Source organism: Camarhynchus parvulus, unplaced genomic scaffold (assembly GCF_901933205.1).
Source record: "Camarhynchus parvulus unplaced genomic scaffold, STF_HiC, whole genome shotgun sequence".
Lineage (NCBI taxonomy): Eukaryota > Metazoa > Chordata > Aves > Passeriformes > Thraupidae > Camarhynchus > Camarhynchus parvulus.
Genome location: NW_022148886.1, coordinates 73,256 through 91,417, shown reverse-complemented (window position 1 = coordinate 91,417; position 18,162 = coordinate 73,256). Strand labels below are relative to the sequence as shown.

Genomic DNA, 18,162 nt, shown 5'->3' with positions numbered 1-18,162 from the left:
TTTTGGAGGATGGGGGATTTTGGGGGGGATTTTTTGGGATTTTTTGGGGAGTTTTTTAGGATTTTTTGGGGAGTTTTTTGGGATTTTTTGGGGAGTTTTGGGATTTTTGGAGGATTTATTTTGGGGATTTATTTTGGAACTTGGGGATTTTTGGGAGGGATTTTTTTGGGGAGTTTTGGGGATTTTTTTGGTGGCATTTTGGGGATTTTTTGGGGGATTTTGGGGGATTATTTGGGATTTTTTGGGGATTTTTTGGGGGATTTTTTTGAGAAATTGGGCATTTTTTTGGGATTTATGTTGGGGATTTATTTTGGAATTTTGGGATTTTTGGGGGGAATTTTGGGATTTTTGGGGGGAATTTTGGGATTTTTGGGGGCTTTTTGGGGGAATTTTGGGTTTTTTGGGGGGAATTTTGGGGTTTTTGGGGGTTAAATTTGGGACTTTTGGGGATTTTTTGGGGGAATTTTGAGGAATTTTTTTTAATTTTGGGATTTTTATGGGGAATTTGGGGATTTTTTGGGGGGAATTTGGGGATTTATTTTGGGACTTTTGGGGAGTTGTTTTAATTTGGGGATTCTTTGGGGAGTTTTGGGATTTTTTTTGAATTTCAGGATGTTCTTGGGGCTTTTTGGGATTCTTTTTTTTGGAAGTTTGGGATTTTTTGGGGGAATTTTCCAATTTTTTTGAGAATTTGGGGATTTTTTTTTAATTTTGGGTGGTTTTTTAAAAAATTTTTGGCTTTTTTTTTTAGTTCTAATCCCCAAATTTGGATGTTTTGGCCCCAGATCCGCACGCTGAGGCTGAAGCTGCTCAACCGAGGGGGTTTTGGGGCCGATTTTGGGCGTTTTCAATGGGATTTTCATGGGATTTTAATGGGATTTTTCTGGGGATTTTAATGGGTTTTTTGTGGAATTTTTATGGGATTTTAATGGGATTTTTGTGGGATTTTAATGGGATTTTTGTGGAATTTTAATGGGATTTTTGTGGGGATTTTAATGGGATTTTAATGGGATTTTTCTGGGATTTTTCTGGGGATTTTAATGGGATTTTTCTGGGGATTTTAATGGGTTTTTTGTGGAATTTTTATGGGATTTTTATGGGATTTTTGTGGAATTTTAATGGGATTTCTGTGGGATTTTAATGGGATTTTTCTGGGAATTTCAATGGGATTTTTGTGCGATTTTTCTGGGGATTTTAATGGGTTTTTTTGTTGAATTTTTATGGGATTTTTGTGGGATTTTAATGGGATTTTTTGGGGATTTTAATGGGATGTTTCTGGGGATTTTTAATGGGATTTTTGTGGGGATTTTTGTGGGGATTTCAATGGGATTTTTGTGGAATTTCAATGGGATTTTTCTGGGGATTTTTGTGGGATTTTAATGGGATTTTTTTGGGAAATTTTGCTATTTTTTGGCTTTTTTTTGGTTCTAAACCCCAAATTTTCCCAATTTCCCCCAGATCCGCACGCTGAGGCTGAAGCTGCTCAACCGAGGGGGTTTTGGGGCCGATTTTGGGCGTTTTCAATGGGATTTTCATGGGATTTTAATGGGATTTTTCTGGGGATTTTAATGGGATTTTTGTGAGATTCTTCTGGGGATTTTAATGGGGTTTTTTGTGGAATTTTTATGGGATTTTTGTGGGATTTTAATGGGATTTTTTGGGGATTTTAATGGGATTTTTCTGGGGATTTTTCATGGGATTTTTGTGGGATTTTAATGGGATTTTTATGGGATTTTTGTGGGGATTTCAATGGGATTTTTCTGGGGATTTTTTGGGGATTTTAATGGGATTTTTCTGGGGATTTTTCATGGGATTTTTGTGGGATTTTAATGGGATTTTTCTGGGGATTTTTGTGGGATTTTAATGGGATTTTTTTGGGAAATTTTGCTCTTTTTTTTTGGCTTTTTTTTGATTCTAACCCCCAGATTTTCCGGTTTTCCCCCCAGATCCGCACGCTGAGGCTGAAGCTGCTGTCGGAGGCGGCGGCCGAGGGGGTTTTGGTGCGCGGCGCCAAGAACCAGCTGCGCATGTACCTGACCATGGCCATCGGCGCCGCGCAGCCGCTGCTCATGTACTGGCTGACGGCGCACCTGCTGCGCTGAGCCCCAACCACGGCCGGGGAGGACCGGAAATCCCGGGAATTGCCGGGAAAAATGGCGGGAAAAATCCCGGGAATTGGCGGGAAAAATGGCAGGAAAAATCCCGGGGATTGCGGAAAAATCCCTGGAAAAATCTCTGGGATTGGCGGGAAAATATCCTGGGAATTGGCGGGAAAAACCCCATGAAAAATCCCGGGAATTGGCGGGAAAAATCCCTGGAAAAATCTCTGGGATTGGCGGGAAAATATCCTGGGAATTGGCGGGAAAATCCCCGAATGGTGAAAAATCCCGGAATGAAGGAAAAATCCGGGGGATTGGCGGGAAAATGGCCGGGGATTGGCGGGAAAATGGGCTGGAAAAAATCCCGGAATTCCCAGAAAAAACCCCGGAATTTCAGCGTTTTTCCCCCCAAAAATTCCCATTTTTTGTCGCTTTAATAAACGGATTTTGAAGGAATTTTGGTGCTTTTGTGTTGGATTTTTGGGAGTTTTATCCTAGAAAAAAATCCCGGAATTGGCGGGAAAAATCCCAGGAATTGGCGGGAAAAAACCCGAGAATTGGCGGGAAAAATCCCTGGAAAAATCTCTGGGATTGGCGGGAAAATATCCTGGGAATTGGCGGGAAAATGTCCTGGGATTGGCGGGAAAATGTCCTGGAGAAAATCCTGGAATTCCCAGAAAAAACCCCGAATTTCAGTGGTTTCCCCCCAAAAATTCCCATTTTTTGTCGCTTTAATAAACGGATTTTGAAGGAATTTTGGTGGGTTTGTGTTGGATTTTTGGGAGTTTTATCCTAGGAAAAAATCCTGGGAATTGGCGGAAAAACCCGGAAATTGGCGGGAAAATGTCCTGGGGTTGGCGGGAAAAATCACGGGAATTGGTGGGAAAAATCCCGGGAAAAATCCCTGGGATTGGTGGGAAAAATCCCCGGGATTGGCGGGAAAATGGGCTGGAAAAAATCCCGGAATTCCCAGAAAAAATCCCGGAATTTCAGGGTTTTCCCCCAAAAATTCCCATTTTTTGCCGCTTTAATAAACGCAATTTGAAGGAATTTTGGTGCTTTTGTGTTGGATTTTTGGGAGTTTTATCCTAGAAAAAAATCCCGGGAATTGGCGGGAAAATGTCCTGGGAATTGGCGGGAAAATGTCCTGGAGATTGGCGGGAAAAATCCCGGGAATTGGCGGAAAAAATCCTGGGAATTGGCAGGAAAATGTCCTGGGGATTGGCGGGAAAAATCCCGGGAATTGGTGGGAAAAATCCCGGGAATTGGCGGGAAAAATATCGGGAATTGGCGGGAAAAAAACTGGGAATTGGTGGGAAAAATCCCTGGAAAATGTCCTGGGATTGGTGGGAAAAACCCGGGAATTGGCGGGAAAAACCTGGGAATTGGCGGGAAAAATCCCTGGAAAAATCCCGGGAATTGGCGGGAAAATGTCCTGGGATTGGCGGGAAAAAAACCTGGGAATTGGCGGGAAAAATCTCAGGAATTGGCAGGGAAAAATCCCTGGAAAAATCCCTGGGATTGGCGGGAAAATGGGCTGGAAAAAATCCCGGAATTCCCAGAAAAAATCCCGGAATTTCAGGGTTTTCCCCCAAAATTCCCGTTTTTTGTCGCTTTAATAAACGCAATTTGAAGGAATTTTGGTGCTTTTGTGTTGGATTTTGGGGGAATTTTGGGGGTTTGGATATTGGGGAAAAAATCCGGGAATTCCCAGAAAAACCCGGGAATTGGAGGGAAAATGGCCTGGGATTGGCGGGAAAAATCCCTGGAAAAATCCCTGGGATTGGTGGGAAAAATCTCGCGAATTGGCGGGAAAAATCCCGGAGATTGGCGGGAAAATGTCCTGGGAATTGGCAGGAAAAATCCCAGGGAATTGGCGGGAAAAATCTCGGGAATTGGCGGGAAAAAATCCCTGGGATTGGCGGGAAAATGTCCTGGGAATTGGCAGGAAAAATCCCAGGGAATTGGCGGGGAAAAAATCCCTGGGATTGGAGGGAAAATGTCCTGGGAATTGGCGGGAAAAAACCTGGGAATTGGCGGGAAGATGTCCAGGGAATTGGCGGGAAAATGTCCTGGGGATTGGCGGGAAAAACCTGGGAATTGGCGGGAAAATGGGCTGGAAAAAATCCCGGAATTCCCAGAAAAAATCCCGGAATTTCAGCGGCTTTTCCCCAAAATTCCCGTTTTTTGTCGCTTTAATAAAGGGAATTTGCAGGAGTTTTGTCCCATTTTTTTGTCATTTCAAATTCACTTTATCCCCTTTTTTTACGAATTTTGAATTCACTTTATCCCATTTTTGATCATTTCCAATCCACTTGTTCCCATTTTTGAACATTTTTAACCCATTTTATCCCATTTCTATTCATTTTTCATCCACTGTTTCCCATTTTTGGCCATTTTTAACCCATTTATTCCCATTTTTAATCTGCTTTATCCCATTTTTGGTCATTCTTAACCCATTTTATCCCATTTTAATCCCATTTTTGGTCACTTTTAACCCATTTTTATCCCATTTTTGATCATTTTCAATCCACATTTTCCCATTTTTGGTCACTTTCAATTCACTTTTTCCCATTTTTGGTCACTTTTAACCCATTTTATCCCATTTTAATCCCATTTTTGGTCACTTTTATCCCATTTTTATCCCATTTTTAATCATTTTTAATTCACTTTTTCCCATTTTTGGCCATTTTTAACCCATTTTATCCCATTTTAATCCCATTTTTTATCATTTTCAATCCACTTGATCCCATTTTTGGCCATTTTATCCCATTTTTAACCCATTTTTGGTCACTTTAAATTCACTTTTTCCCATTTTTGGTCATTTTTATCCCATTTTTGGTCACTTTGAACCCATTTTATCCCATTTTTGGTCATTTTTAATTCACATTTCCCCATTTTTGGTCATTTTTAACCCATTTTATCCCATTTTTATCCCATTGTTGGTCACTTTAAATTCACATTTTCCCATTTTTGGTCATTTTTAATTCACTTTTTCCCACTTTTGGTCACTTTTACCCCATTTTAATCCCATTTTTGATCATTTTCAATCCACTTTTTCCCATTTTTGGTCACTTTCAATTCACTTTTTCCCATTTTTGGCCATTTTTAACCCATTTATTCCCATTTTTAATCTGTTTTTTCCCATTTTTGGTCATTCTTAACCCATTTTTATCCCATTTTTGGTCACTTTTAATTCACATTTTCCCATTTTTGGTCCTTTTTAATTCACATTTTCCCATTTTTGGTCATTTTTAATTCACTTTTTCCCATTTTTGGCCATTTTTAACCCATTTTATCTCATGTTTAATCTGTTTCATCCCATTTTTGGTCACTTTTAACCCATTTTAATCCCATTTTTGGTCATTTTGAATTCACTTTTTCCCATTTTTGGCCATTTTTAACTCACTTTTTCCCATTTCTGATCAATTTTTATCCAATTTTTTGTCATTTAAAATCCATTTTATCAATTTTTAATCCACTTTTTCCCATTTTTGGTCACTTTTGTCCCATTTTTATCCCATTTTTAATTTTTGGTCATTTTAACCCATTTATTCCCATTTTTAATCTGTTTTTTTCCATTTTTGGTCACTTTTAACCCATTTTATCCCATTTTTGGTCATTTTCAATTCACTTTTCCCCATTTTTGGCCATTTTATCCCATTTTAAACCCATTTTTGGTCACTTTTAATTCACATTTTCCCATTTTTGGTCATTTTTAACCCATTTTATCCCATTTTTATCCCATTTTTAATCATTTCCAATCCACTTTTTCCCCATTTTTGGTCCTTTTGAACCCATTTATTCCCATTTTTGGTCACTTTTAATTGACATTTTCCCATTTTTGGTCATTTTTAACCCATTTTTGGTCACTTTTAACCCATTTTATCCCATTTTAATCCCATTTTTGGCCATTTTTAACTCACTTTTTCCCATTTCGGATCAATATTTACCCAATTTTTTGTCATTTAAAATCCATTTTATCAATTTTTAATCCACTTTTCCCCATTTTTGGTCACTTTTGTCCCATTTTTATCCCATTTTTAATCATTTTCAATCCACTTTTTCCCATTTTTGGCCATTTTGAACCCATTTATTCCCATTTTTGGTCACTTTTAATTCACATTTTCCCATTTTTGGTCATTTTTAACCCATTTTTGGTCACTTTTTAAATGGTCACTTTTAACCCATTTTTATCCCATTTTTGGTCACTTTTAATTCACTTTTTCCCATTTTTGGTCATTTTTAATTCACTTTTTCCCATTTCTGGTCATTTTGAACTAATTTAATCCCATTTTTGATCATTTTCAATCCACTTTTTCCCATTTTTGGCCATTTTTATCCCATTTTTAATCATTTCCAACGCACATTTCCCCATTTCTGGTCCTTTGGAACCCATTTTTATCCCATTTTTGGTCACTTTTAATTCACATTTTCCCATTTTTGGTCCTTTTTAATTCACTTTTTCCCATTTCTGATCAATTTTATCCCGTTTTTGGTCACTTTAAATTCACTTTTTCCCACTTCTGGTCACTTTTAACCCATTTTAATCCCATTTTTGATCATTTTTAATTCACTTTTTCCCAATTTTGGCCACTTTTATCCCATTTTTAATCATTTCCAATGCACATTTCCCCATTTCTGGTCCTTTGGAACCCATTTATTTCCATTTTTGGTCACTTTTAATTCACTTTTTCCCATTTCTGATCAATTTTATCCCGTTTTTGGTCATTTTTAATTCACTTTTCCCCATTTTTGGTCATTTTTACCCCATTTTTATCCCATTTTAATCCCGTTTTTGGTCATTTTCAATCCACTTTATCCCATTTTTGGCCATTTTTAACCCATTTTTGGTCACTTTGAACCCATTTTTATCCCATTTTTAATCATTTTCAATCCACTTTTTCCCCATTTTTGGTCATTTTGAACCCATTTATTCCCATTTTTGGTCATTTTTAACCCATTTTTGGCCATTTTTATCCCATTTTTAATCATTTCCAATGCACATTTCTCCATTTCTGGTCTTTTGAACCCATTTATTCCCATTTTTGGTCATTTTTAACCCATTTTTGGCCATTTTTATCCCATTTTTAATCATTTCCAATGCACATTTCCCCATTTCTGGTCATTTTGAACCCATTTATTCCCATCTTTGGTCATTTTCAATTCACTTTTTCCCATTTTTGGTCATTTTTATCCCATTTTTGGTCATTTTAATCCCATTTTTAATCATTTCCAATGCACATTTCCCCATTTCTGGTCCTTTTGAACCCATTTATTCCCATTTTTGGTCACTTCCACGCACAGAAATTCACATTTTTGACACAGCACGACAACACTGAGGGCGGGGCGAGGAGTTTTGGGGCAATTTTGGGGCATTTTGGGTCATTCCAGGGATTGAAGCATCAGCAGCTGCTTCAGCACCTTGGTCTGGCTCGTCTCGCGGATTTCCCCGGCCAGGAACATCTCGTCCACCACCGTGTACACCTGGAAAAGGGGAAAAAAGGGACAATTTAGGCAAAATCGGGCAAAAAGCAGCAAAAAGCAGCAAAAATCAGCAAAAAAGCAGCAAAAATTGGCCCAAAATGACTGAAAATGACCCAAAAATGCCCCAAATCAGCCCAAAACCCAGCGTGGAACATCTCACCCACCACTGTGTGCACCTGGAAAAGGGAAAAAAGGGAAAATTTGGGCAAAATCACCCAAAAAACCCCAAAATTCAGATAAAATCAGCAAAAAATCAACAAAAAAGCAGCAAAAACTGAGCAAAAAAGCAGCAAAAATTGGCCCAAAAATGACCCAAAAATGCCCCAAATCAGCCCAAAACCCAGCGTGGAACATCTTGTCCACCACTGTGTGCACCTGGAAAAGGGAAAAAAGGGGAAATTTGGGCAAAATCACCCAAAAACCCAAAATTCAGACAAAATCAGCAAAAATCAGCAAAAAAGCAGCAAAAACTGAGCAAAAAAGCAGCAAAAATTGGCCCAAACATGACTGAAAATGCCCCAAATCAGCCCAAAACCCAGCGTGGAACATCTCACCCACCACTGTGTGCACCTGGAAAAGGGAAAAAAGGGGAAATTTGGGCAAAATCACCCAAAAACCCCCAAAATTCAGACAAAATCAGCAAAAATCAGCAAAAAAGCAGCAAAAATTGGCCCAAAAATGACCCAAAATGACCCAAAAATGCCCCAAATCAGCCCAAAACCCAGCGTGGAACATCTTGTCCACCACTGTGTGCACCTGGAAAAGGGAAAAAAGGGAAAATTTGGGCAAAATCACCCAAAAAACCCCAAAATTCAGATAAAATCAGCAAAAAATCAGCAAAAAAGCAGCAAAAACTGAGCAAAAAAGCAGCAAAAATTGGCCCAAACATGACTGAAAATGCCCCAAATCAGCCCAAAACCCAGCGTGGAACATCTCACCCACCACTGTGTGCACCTGGAAAAGGGAAAAAAAGGAAAATTTGGGCAAAATCACCCAAAAAACCACAAAATTCAGACAAAATCAGCAAAAAATCAGCAAAAAAGCAGCAAAAATCAGCAAAAAGCAAAATTGACCCAAAAATGACCCGAAAATGACCCAAAAATGCCCCAAATCAGCCCAAAACCCAGCGTGGAACATCTCATCCACCACTGTGTGCACCTGGAAAAGGGAAAAAAGGGGAAATTTGGGCAAAATCACCCAAAAAACCACAAAATTCAGACAAAATCAGCAAAAAATCAGCAAAAACTGAGCAAAAAAGCAGCAAAAATTGACCCAAAAATGACCCGAAAATGACCCAAAAATGACCCAAATCAGCCCAAAACCCAGCGTGGAACATCTTGTCCACCACTGTGTGCACCTGGAAAGGGAAAAGGGGAAATTTGGGCAAAATCACCCAAAAACCCCCAAAATTCAGATAAAATCAGCAAAAATCAGCAAAAAAGCAGCAAAAAATCAGCAAAAAATGACCCGAAAATGACCCAAAATGACCCAAAAATGCCCCAAATCAGCCCAAAACCCAGCGTGGAACATCTCACCCACCACTGTGTGCACCTGGAAAAGGGAAAAAAAGGAAAATTTGGGCAAAATCACCCAAAAAACCACAAAATTCAGACAAAATCAGCAAAAATCAGCAAAAAAGCAGCAAAAACTGAGCAAAAAAGCAGCAAAAATTGGCCCAAAAATGACCCAAAATGACCCAAAAATGACTCAAATCAGCCCAAAACCCAGCGTGGAACATCTCATCCACCACTGTGTGCACCTGGAAAAGGGAAAAAAGGGGAAATTTGGGCAAAATCACCCAAAAAACCACAAAATTCAGACAAAATCAGCAAAAATCAGCAAAAAAGCAGCAAAAACTGAGCAAAAAAGCAGCAAAAATTGGCCCAAACATGACTGAAAATGCCCCAAATCAGCCCAAAACCCAGCGTGGAACATCTTGCCCACCACTGTGTGCACCTGGAAAAGGGAAAAAAGGGGAAATTTGGGCAAAATCACCCAAAAACCCCCAAAATTCAGACAAAATCAGCAAAAATCAGCAAAAAAGCAGCAAAAAATCAGCAAAAAATGGCCCAAAAATGACCCAAAAATGACCCAAAAATGCCCCAAATCAGCCCAAAACCCAGCGTGGAACATCTTGTCCACCACTGTGTGCACCTGGAAAAGGGAAAAAAGGGGAAATTTGGGCAAAATGGGCAAAAATCAGCAAAAAGCAGCAAAAAATGAGCAAAAACCACCCCAAAACAATTGAAAATGATCCCAAAATCAGCCAAAATGATCCCAAAATCATTGAAAATGATCCCAAAATCAGCCCAAAAATGGGTCAAAATCAGCCCAAAATGGGCCAAATTCACCCCAAAATCACCAAAATCCCCCAAATCCCCCAAAATCATTGAAAATGATCCCAAATCAGCCCAAAAATGGGTCAAAATCAGCCCAAAATCAGCCAAAATCCACCCAAAAATGGGCCAAAATGATCCCCAAAATCACCAAAATCAGCCCAAAATCATTGAAAATTACCCCAAAATCAGCCAAAATCACCCCAAAAACGGGTCAAAATCAGCCCAAAATGGGCCAAATTCACCCCAAAATCACCAAAATCACCAAAATCAGCCCAAAATCATTGAAAATGATCCCAAAATCAGTGAAAATCAGCCCAAAATCAGCCCAAATCATCCCAAAAATGGGTCAAAATTGCTCAAAAATGTGTGAAATTCATCCCAAAATCCCCCCAAATCTCCTCAATCACCCCAAAATCATTGAAAATGATCCCAAAATCAGCCCAAATCAGCCCAAAAATGGGTCAAAGTCAGCCCAAAATGGGCCAAATTCACCCCAAAATCACCAAAATCCCCCCAAATCCCCCAAAATATTGAAAATGATCAAATACCCAAAATGGGTCAAAATCAGCCCAAAATCAGCCAAAATCCACCCAAAAATGGGTCAAAATTGCTCAAAAATGGGTGAAATTCATCCCCAAATCACCCCAAATCTCCTCAATCACCCCAAAATCATTGAAAATGATCCCAAAATCAGCCCAAATCAGCCCAAAATCGGGTCAAAATCAGCCCAAAATGGGCCAAATTCACCCCAAAATCACCAAAATCCCCCCAAAATCATTGAAAATGATCCTAAAATCAGCCAAAATCAGCCCCAAATCAGCAAAAATCCCCCCAAAAATGGGTCAAAATTGCTCAAAAATGGGTGAAATTCATCCCAAAATCCCCCCAAATTCCCCAAATCCCCCAAAATCATTGAAAATTATGCCAAAATCAGCCCAAATCTGCCCAAAACCGGGTCAAAATCATCCCCAAATGGGCCAAATTCACCTCAAATTGCCCAAAACTCGCAGTTACCGCCAGGGACCCTCCCCAATTGGTTGGGAATTCCAATCAATTAATGAATTCCATTAATTAACCCCTTCCCAACCTTGTAGAAGTTGAAGACGGGAATGGACTGGGCGGAGACGGTGCTGGGAAATACTGGGAACTGGGGACCTGGGAGGGAATTAGACTGAGGAACGGGGCGGTAATTAACACCTCATCGGGGTGACTGTAAGGCCTGGGGGTACTGGGAGGCCTGGGGGGTACTGAGGAGGGTACTGGGATGGACTGGGATGGACTGGGAGGGGCCTGGGAGGGTTGTGGGATGGACTGGGAGGAAGTGGGAGGACAGGATGGATGGGAGGGACTGGACGAATGGGAGGGACTGGGGGGAAACTGGGAGTTACTGGGAAATGGGGGGAACTGGGAGGGACTGGGAGGAACTGGGAGGGACTGGGAGGAACTGGGGGGAACTGGGAGGGACTGGGAGGGACTGGGAGGGACTGGGAGGGACTGGGAGGGACTGGGAGGGACTGGGAGGGACTGGGAGGAACTGGGAGGGACTGGGACAAACTGGGAATGGACTGGGAGGGAACTGGGACTGGGAGGGACTGGGAGGGACTGGGACAAACTGGGAGCTACTGGGACAAACTGGGAACCACTGGGAGGGACTGGGACAAACTGGGAGGGACTGGGATAGACTGGGATGAACTGGGAGGGACTGGGAGGGAACTGGGAGGGACTGGGACTGGGAGGAACTGGGAGGACTGGGAGGAACTGGGAGGGACTGGGAGGGAACTGGGAGGGAACTGGGACTGGGAGGGACTGGGAGGAACTGGGAGGGACTGGGAATGGAGTGGGAGGGACTGGGAGGAACTGGGAGGGACTGGGAGGAACTGGGAGGGAACTGGGGGGGACTGGGAGGGACTGGGATGGACTGGGAGGGACTGGGAGGGACTGGGAGGGAACTGGGAGGGAACTGGGAGGGACTGGGAATGGAGTGGGAGGGAGAGAGGGACTGGGAGGGACTGGGAGGGAACTGGGATGGACTGGGAGGGACTGGGAGGGACTGGGAGGGCACCGGGGCAACCCAAGTCTGGTGTAGTGACTGTAAATGAGCTTGAAATTGTGGAACTGGGAGGGACTGGGAGGGACTGGGAGGGACTGGGGGGGACTGGGAGGGACTGGGGGGACTGGGAGGGACTGGGAGGGACTGGGATGGACTGGGGGACTGGGAGGGACTGGGAGGGACTGGGGGGGACTGGGAGGGACTGGGGATGGACTGGGAGGGACTGGGAGGGACTGGGGGAGGGACTGGGAGGGACTGGGAGGGACTGGGAGACTGGGATGGACTGGGAGGGACTGGGAGGGACTGGGAGGGACTGGGAGGGACTGGGAATGGACTGGGAGGGACTGGGATGGGGACTGGGAGGGACTGGGAGGGACTGGGAGGGAACTGGGAGGGACTGGGAGGGTGGGAGGGACTGGGGAACTGGGGACTGGGAGAACTGGGAGGGGGACTGGGAGGGACTGGGGGGACTGGGAGGGACTGGGAGGAGGGAACTGGGGGGAGGGACTGGAACTGTAAAAATTGGGATTTTGGGAGGACTGGGGGGAACTGGGATGGGGGACTGGGGGGGACTGGGGGACTGGGAGGGATAAAACGGGACTGGGATTGGGGGGACTGGGAGGGACTGGGGGACTGGAGGGACTGGGAGGGCTGGGAGGGACTGGGAGGACTGGGATTGGGTGAACTGGGGGGGACTGGGAGGGACTGGGGGATTGGGAGGACTGGGAGGACTGGGGGTGGTTGGGGACTGGGAGGGACTGGGGGGACTGGGAATGGACTGGGATGGACGTGGGAGGGACTGGGAGGGACTGGGAGGGACTGGGAGGGACTGGGAGGAACTGGGAGGGACTGGGAGGGGCGTGGGGTGGACTGGGAGCAACTGGGATGGAGAAAATGGGGACTGGGAGGGACTGGGAATGGACTGGGAGGGACTGGGAGTTACTGGGAGGAACTGGGAGGAACTGAACGTAAAAAATTTGTGATTTTGGGGTAAAAAATGCAAATGTTGCGGGTAGAAACGGGTGATCTTGGGATAAAAACCGACAATTTTGGGGTAAAAAATTGACGTACTGAGACGTGCAGAAAATTTGGGGCTTTGGAGGTCTGCAAGATATTCTTTTGGGCTTAAAGAAGGTGATTTTGATGCCGGAAATGGTGATTTTGGGGTAAAACCCGCCGATTTTGGTGGTTTTACCCCACGGAAGGTTGGCCCCTGGGATTTAGGGGACTAGAGGGGGGCGTGAACCTTCCTTGATGTGTTTCTGGATGAATTCCTTTCCGCGTCATCGAACTGCATGTACCACTTGGCCAGGCGCGTCTTGCCAGCCCGGTTCTGGATCAGGATGAAGCGAATCTGCCCCAGAAAATCCAGAAAAAATTGAATTTTTAGAGGGTTAAAAATTGGGGGAAATCGGGAAAACTATTTCCCCAAAATTCCCTTTTTTTTGGCATCGAAAATCAAATTTTCCGTCATCAAAATTCCAATTTTTTCATTAGTTCTGCCCCAGAATTCGCAGAAAAAATTGAATTTTTAGAGGATTAAAATTTGGGGGAAATTGGGAAAATTATTTCCCCAAAATTTGATTTTTTTTGGCATCGAAATTCTGATTTTTCGTCATCCAAATTCGGATTTTTTCAGTAATTCAGGGAGGGTTTTTTCATTAATTCTGCCCCAGAATTCCATGAAAAAATTGGATTTATAGAGGGTTAAAATTTGGGGGAAATCGGGAAAATTATTTCCCCAAAATTTGATTTTTTTTGGCATTGAAATTCCCATTTCCCGTCATCAAAATTCGGATTTTTTCATTAATTAGAAAAGAGTTTCCAGCCCGGTTCTGGATCAGGATGAAGCGAATCTGCCCCGGAAAATCCAGAAACAATTGAATTTTTAGAGGGTTAAAAATTGGGGGAAATCGGGAAAATTATTTCCCCAAAATTCCCTTTTTTTTGGCATCGAAAATCAAATTTTCCGTCATCAAAATTCCAATTTTTTCATTAGTTCTGCCCCAGAATTCGCAGAAAAAATTGAATTTTTAGAGGATTAAAATTTGGGGGAAATTGGGAAAATTATTTCCCCAAAATTTGATTTTTTTTGGCATCGAAATTCCGATTTTTCGTCATCCAAATTCCGATTTTTTCAGTAATTCAGGGAGGGTTTTTTCATTAATTCTGCCCCAGAATTCCATGAAAAAATTGGATTTATAGAGGGTTAAAATTTGGGGGAAATCGGGAAAATTATTTCCCCAAAATTTGATTTTTTTTGGCATTGAAATTCCCATTTCCCGTCATCAAAATTCGGATTTTTTCATTAATTAGAAAAGAGTTTCCAGCCCGGTTCTGGATCAGGATGAAGCGAATCTGCCACGGAAAATTCAGGAAAAAATTGGATTTTTAGAGGGTTAAAATTTGGGGGAAATCGGGAAAATTATTTCCCCAAAATTCCCTTTTTTTTGGCATCGAAAATCAAATTTTCCGTCATCAAAATTCCAATTTTTTCATTAGTTCTGCCCCAGAATTCGCTGAAAAAATTGGATTTATAGAGGGTTAAAATTTGGGGGAAATTGAAATTTTCCAAATTTGATAATTTGATTTTCAAGCAATCCGATTAAAAGGAAAAAATTTGGATTTTTTCGTCATCCAAATTCCGATTTTTTCAGTAATTCAGGGAGGGTTTTTCATTAATTCTGCCCCAGAATTCCATGAAAAAATTGGATTTATAGAGGGTTAAAATTTGGGGGAAATCGGGAAAATTATTTCCCCAAAATTTGCTTTTTTTCGGCATTGAAATTCCCATTTTCCATCATCAAAATTCAAATTTTTGCATTAATTGGAGATCGGTTCCCAGCCCGGTTCTGGATCAGGATGAAGCGAATCTGCCCCGGAAAATTCAGGAAAAATTGGATTTTTAGAGGGTTAAAATTTGGGGGAAATGGGAAAATTATTTCCCCAAAATTTGATCTTTTTTGGCATCGAAATTCTAAATCAAATTTCCGATTTTTCATTATAAGGGAGGGTTTTTTCATTAATTCTGCCCCAGAATTCCATGAAAAAATTGGATTTATAGAGGGTTAAAATTTGGGGGAAATCGGGAAAATTATTTCCCCAAAATTTGATTTTTTTTGGCATCGAAATTCTGATTTTTCATCATCAAAATTCCGATTTTTTCAATAATTCGGGGAGGGTTCCCAGGCGGGTTCTGCCCCAGAAATTCCAGAAAAAATTCAATTTTTAAAGGGTTAAAATCTGGGGGAAATCGGGAAAATTATTTCCCCAAAACTGTGGAAAACCCCAAAACACCCCAAATTCTCCTCATAACATCTCAAAAATAATTAAACTCCCCTCAACTCCCAAAATCCTCCTCAAAATGACCTAAATTGGGAAAACCCAAAACACACCAATTTCTTAAATTAAAAAATAACTAAATTCCCCCTCAAATCCCTCACCCAAAATTGGGACCCCACTTTCCAATAATTAGGGACCTTCATCTCAATACCCTAAACCAAAAAATTTTTACTTAAAATTTGGGAAAGGAAAATGACCCCACCGAACTCTTCTCATCAAAATAATTAATCCCTTAGAGGGTCCTGGCGTTTCCCCAAATTCTCCAAAAAATTCAAAAATTTTTAAACCCCTTAAAATCCTGGAAATCGGAAACTTCAAATTACCCTAAATTGGGAAAACCCCAAAACACCCCAAATTCTCCTCATAACATCTCAAAAATAATTAAACTCCCCCTCAGAACTCCTCAAAATCCTCCTCAAAATGACCCTAAATTGGGAAAAAACCCAAAACACACCAAAATTTCCTTATAAAAATAAAAAAATAACTAAACTCCCCCTCAGAACCCCCCTCAAAACGACCCAAAATTGGGAAAAACCCCAAAATCTCCTCATAAAATCCCAAAAATAATTAAACTTCCCCTCAGAACCTCTCAAAATGACCCTAAATTGTGGAAAAAAACTAAAATCTCCTCATGAAAACCAAAAATAATTAAATTCCCCCTCAGAACCCCTCAAAATCCACCTCAAAAATGACCTGAAACTGGAAAAAAACCCAAAACACCCGAAACTCTCCTCATAAAAACACAAAATAATTAACCTCCCCCTCAGAATGACCCTAAATTTAAAAAAACCTCAAATTCTCCTCATAAAAACCCAAAAATAATTAAACTCCCCCTCAGAAATCCTCAAGCTCCCCTTCAAAATGACCCTAAATTGGGAAAAACCCCTAAACACCCCAAAATCTCCTCATAAAAACCCAAAAATAATTAAATTCCCCCTCAGAACTCCTCAAAATCCCCCTCAAAATGACCCTAAATAGTGAAAAAAACCCAAAACATCCCAAAATCTCCTCATAAAAACTCAAAATAATTAAACCCCCCCTCAGAACCTCTCAAAATCCCCCTCATAAATGATCCTAAATTGTCAAAAACCCCAAAATCTCCTCATAAAAACCCAAAAATAATTAATCCCCCCTCAGAACTCCTCAAAATCCCCCTCAAAATGATCCTAAATTGTGGAAAAAACACATCTCCTCATAAAAACCCAAAAAGAAAGAAGTCCCCTCTCCGAAGCCCCCTCAAAAAGACCCTAAATTGGAAAAAACCCCAAACATCCCAAATTCTCCTCATAACATCTCATAAATAATTAAAACCCCCCTCAGAACCTCTCAAAATGACCCTAAATTGTGAAAAACTCCAAAACCTCCTCATGAAAACCCAAAATGAATTCGTCCCCCCTCAGAACTCCTCAAAATCCCCCTCAAAAAGACCCTAAATCGTGAAAAAAAACCCCAAACACCCTAAATTCTCCTAATAAAAGCCCAAAAATAATTAAACTCCCCCTCAGAACCTCTCAAAATGACCCTACATTGTGGAAAAAAACCCAAATCTCTTCATAAAAAACCAAAAATAATTAAACTCCCCCTCAGAACCCCTCAAAATACACCTCAAAAATGACCTGAAACTGGAAAAAAACCCAAAACATCAGAAATTCTCCTCATAAAAACACAAAAATAATTAATCCCCCCTCAGAACTCCTAAAAATCCCCCTCAAAATGACCCTAAATTGTCAAAAACCCCAAAATCTCCTCATAAAAACCCAAAAATAATTAATCCCCCCTCAGAACTCCTCAAAATCCCCCTCAAAATGACCCTAAATTGTGGAAAAAACCCAAAATCTCCTCATAAAAACCCAAAAAGAAAGAAGTCCCCTCTCAGAAGCCCCCCTCAAAATGACCCTAAATTGGAAAAAACCCCAAACATCCCAAATTCTCCTCATAACATCTCAAAAATAATTAAACCCCCCCTCAGAACCTCTCAAAATGACCCTAAATTGTGGAAAAAACCCCAAATTTCCTCATAAAAAACCAAAAATAATTAACCCCCTCAGAACCCCCGTCCACCCCGCTGTCCCCTCAGGGCGCTCCAGGCCCGAGGCCCCCCCGGTTCCTTCCCCTTCTCCCATTCCCGCTGTCCCCCCCGGTTATTCGCTGCCCTCAGGGCTTCTCACCATGGCGGTACCGGCCCGAGGCTCCGCCCGGTTCCGATCCCGGTTCCGATCCCGGTTCCGATCCCGTTCCCGGTTCCGTTCCCGGTTCCGCCCCCCGCTCAGAGCCAGGCCCCGCTGCTTCCCGCTTCCAACAGGGGGCGCCGCTGCTCCGCCCGCACTGCGCATGCGCGGCACCTCCCGTTCCCGCCCTTTCCCCCTCACGTTTCCCGCCCCTCCCTCATATTCCCGCCCCCCTCCCCGAATTTCTCAACGCCCCCTCCCCAAATTCCTGCCCTGGGAATGAAGGAAAGTGATCAGAATGAGATTTGTAGCCCCCTCCCCAAATTGCCCCCACCTCGAAGGTCAAGCCCCGCCCACCCCGCTCTTAGCCACGCCCCCTTTCCTCGCTTCCCCCCTCCCCAAATTCCCTCCTCCTCCCCCCCTCCCCCCTCCATATCCCGGTTTTCGCCCCCTCCCCAAATTCCGCGCCCCCCGCCCCTCCAGGCCACGCCCTAAACCACGCCCACTCCCCAATTACCCCGCTCTTCTGGCTCCTCCCATTGGTTCCCCCCACCCCAAAATTCCCGCCGCTCTTTGCTTCCTTTCCCTCCTCACAATTCCCACTTATCCCCCTCACAATTCCCGCATTCCCCCATCAAAATTCCCATTTTTTCCTAGAAAATTCCCGCTTTTCCCAA

At 42.4% G+C, this 18,162-nt stretch overlaps 1 protein-coding gene across 1 annotated transcript; it reads right to left on the bottom strand.

Moving 5' to 3' along the window:
• Positions 1–7,359: 7,359 nt before the first annotated feature.
• On the bottom strand, positions 7,360–17,651 carry AP2S1 (adaptor related protein complex 2 subunit sigma 1). Its single transcript, XM_030970877.1, has 4 exons — positions 17,486–17,651; positions 13,222–13,329; positions 11,013–11,096; positions 7,360–7,586 (listed from the first exon to the last, which is right to left on the bottom strand). Exons 1-4 carry the CDS (start codon positions 17,648–17,650, stop codon positions 7,485–7,487), a joined length of 459 nt encoding a protein of 152 aa, XP_030826737.1. The 5' UTR covers position 17,651; the 3' UTR covers positions 7,360–7,484.
• Positions 17,652–18,162: the final 511 nt, after the last annotated feature.

Bases quoted from the DNA above. Each gene is read 5' to 3' on its own strand.
- AP2S1 (XM_030970877.1), bottom strand. From the start codon at position 17,650: ATGCGCAGTGCGGGCGGAGCAGCGGCGCCCCCTGTTGGAAGCGGGAAG. The intron at 13,330-17,485 runs GTGAGAAGCCCT...TTTCTGGGGCAG, and splicing joins CTCGGGCCGGTACCGCCATG to ATTCGCTTCATCCTGATCCA. The intron at 11,097-13,221 runs GTTCACGCCCCC...CCCGTTCCTCAG, and splicing joins CCAGAAACACATCAAGGAAG to TCTAATTCCCTCCCAGGTCC.